The sequence below is a fragment of the Micromys minutus genome, assembly GCF_963924665.1.
Source record: "Micromys minutus genome assembly, chromosome: 6".
Classification (NCBI taxonomy): Eukaryota; Metazoa; Chordata; class Mammalia; order Rodentia; family Muridae; genus Micromys; species Micromys minutus.
Genome location: NC_137975.1, coordinates 44,550,258 through 44,553,247, shown reverse-complemented (window position 1 = coordinate 44,553,247; position 2,990 = coordinate 44,550,258). Strand labels below are relative to the sequence as shown.

General features: G+C 43.2%; 1 protein-coding gene across 1 annotated transcript; it reads right to left on the bottom strand.

Moving 5' to 3' along the window:
* Positions 1-201: 201 nt before the first annotated feature.
* LOC308421546 (high mobility group protein B1) lies at positions 202-633 on the bottom strand (the record flags this gene model as incomplete). The annotated part of the gene is made up of 1 exon (XM_080917950.1): positions 202-633. The coding sequence occupies one exon, from the start codon at positions 631-633 to the stop codon at positions 202-204; it is 432 nt and encodes a 143-aa protein (XP_080774076.1).
* Positions 634-2,990: the final 2,357 nt, after the last annotated feature.

Below are 2,990 nucleotides of genomic sequence, written 5' to 3'. Positions count from 1 at the left end.
CCAACATCACCATCATCTTCTTCTTCATCTTCATCTTCTTTCTCATCTTCCTCTTCATCCTCCTCCTCATGTTCCTCTTTCTTCTTTTTCTTGCTTTTTTCAGCCTTGATCACCCCTGTTTTCGCTGCATCAGGGTTTCCTTTAGCTCTGTAGGCAGCAATATACTTTTCGTACTTCTCCTTCAGCTTGGCGGCCTTCTTCTCATAGCTGCTTGTCATCCACGGCAGTCCTGTTCCACATCTCTCCTAGTTTCTTTGCAACATCACCAATGGATAAGCCAGGATGCTCACCTTTGATTTTTGGGCGGTACTCAGAACAGAACAAGAAGAAGGCTGAAGGAGGCCTCTTGGGTGCATTGGGGTCCTTGAACTTCTTTTTGGTCTCCCCTTTTGGGGAGATGTAGGATTTCATTTCTCTTTCATAATGAGCCTTGTCAGCCTTTGCCATATCTTCAAATGTCCCCCTTTCTTTAGCAGACATGGTCTCCCACCTCTCTGAGCACTTCTTGGAGAACTCTGAGAAGTTGACAGAAGCATCCGGGTGCTTCTTCTTGTGCTCCTCCCGGCAGGTTTGCACAAAGACTGCATTTGAGGACATTTTACCTCTCGGCTTCTTAGGATCTCCTTTGCCCATGTTTAGTTGATTTTCCTCCGTGAGGCACAGAGTCGCCCAGTGCCTGTCCGGCTCTCGCTTGCCCCGGCGCTGTCTCTATGGAGCTCAATGTACTGCAATGGCTCTATTTTTCTAATTTTTTATGATATTATTATATCTCTCCTTTCTCTTCCACCCCCTTTTTTTTTAATCTAAGAAGGAAGGATAGAGAAGAGCAAAGGATAGGTAAAAATCTATGAGTCTAAGCTCTCTAGTCTCCTCCTTGTCCAAAGCTACAACACTGGTAAATTATCTCTTAAATAATTACATATCTATAATTTATAAAATAACTAGTACCATCTATCCCAATCTAAGGGTTAGGGATGACTATATTTTTGTTTGGTTGTTTGTAGCTGAATTGGAGTGATAAATTCCCTTCTGGGGCCCAAAGGGAAACAGAAAAATTGGTTTTGTTAAAGGAGGGTGTCTTAGTTAGGATTCTACTGCTGTGAACAGACACCATGACCCACACAAGTCTTATAAAGAACAACATTTAATTGGGCTGGCTTACAGGTTCAGAGGTTCAGTCCATCATTATCAAGGTAGGCGCAGGGCATCATCCAGGCATGCATGATTAAGACAGAGCTGAGAATACTATCTCTTCATCTGAAGGCTGATAGTGTAAGAATGACTTCCAGGCAGCTAGGATGAGGTCTTAAAGCCCACACCCACAATGACACACCTACTCCAAGGCCACATCTCTAAATAGTGCCACTCCCTAGGCCAACCATCACAGAGGGCTAGGTGGCATCATTTGCCTTTCAGCCTCTATGTGTTGAGAAAGTTCATGTCTTAGACATTAGCTGATGTCCTGACTATAACAGTCTGAAAGACTGGATAGGCGAGATAGCTGTTCTAAAAATTTCCTGGAAGCAAGTCTTTAGAGGAAACAGCTTTGATGTGGTTGAGGTAGACTCAATTACAAGCAAGTAGCTGAACTAGAGGGTCTCAGAATCTCAGCAACCCAGATGGCTCAGTAGTTATGAGCACTGACTGCTCTTCCAGAAGATCTGGGTTGGACTCCCAACACCCACACAGCCATCTGTAACCCCAGTAATGAAGAAATCTAACATTCTCCTATGGCCTCTCTAGGTATCAGACACATACATGTACATAGACATACATGTAGTCAAAACACTCATACACATCAAATAAGATAAAAGGAGAAAAAAAGCAATGGGCTCTTAGCAGATGTAACTTCCAGAGAATGTTCCAATGACCTACTTCCTTTAACGAGGCCCTGCCACTTAGTTTCCTTACCCTCTCAAAACAGTGGCAAACTGAGTGACATACATTCAGTGCATGAACCTGTGAGGAACTACTCACAGTCAAACCATAAATAGCACCTCTCACAAAGATGAAGCTATTGTGGTCTCATCTCCACCTAAAGGCCCAACTCCTAATGCTGTTACCAACCTGAATCATAACAAAAATAACCATTCAAAGCTCAGCCTTCAGCCATTCCCTAGTTAGTTGAATATATGCCAAACACCTCCAACCAAAAACAGCTTATAGAAGAGTTTATTTGGCATTATGGTCCCAGAAGGTGAGTCCATCATGACAGGGAAGCTTGGTAATCAAGCACCAGGCATAATGTCTAGAGCAGAAAGCCTAAAGTTCACATCTTCACGGAAAGCCCTCCAAAATAGCACTATCGACTTGAGGCCAAGTAATCAAATATAACAGTAAAGGACATTTTAGTTTAAACCACTATACTATTTGAAGATGGAATTCTTCTAATGACAAAGAAGTTAAGATTCAACTGGCCTGGCATGATGGTGCAAACCTTTAATCCCAGCATCTGGGAGGCAGAGACAGGTGGATTTTATAACTATGAGACCAGTCTGGTCTACATAGCAAGTTCCAGCAAAGTCGGGGCTACATAGAAAGACTGTCCCAAACAATCAAACAAACGAAAGCAGTCACGTGAAATCTCAGCACTTAGGAATCTGGGAACGTGATGTTTGTTACAAGGTGGTGGCTAGCCTAGGAGATACATGGAAAAACCTGAAAAGTGGAGCTTCCCCAGGCTGTTTGCAGATCCCTTTATCATATCAAGGCGTCTCTCCTTACTCTTGGAAAAAGCTCCACACCAACCCCCAAAAAGAGGAGGAACAAGAGGATCTGAGTAAGAAGAGGAGGGGGCCAGCATGGTGGTGCATGGTTTTAATCTCAATATTGGAAGGGTGGGCAGAGGTAGGTAGATCTCTGTAAGTTTGAGGCCAATCTGGTCTACATTGTGAGTTCCAGGACAGCCAAGTAAGATACTGTCTCAAAACAACAACCAAAATTTAAAAAGAAAGGAGAAGAAAGAAGAAAAGAACTGAAGGAGGAAGGGA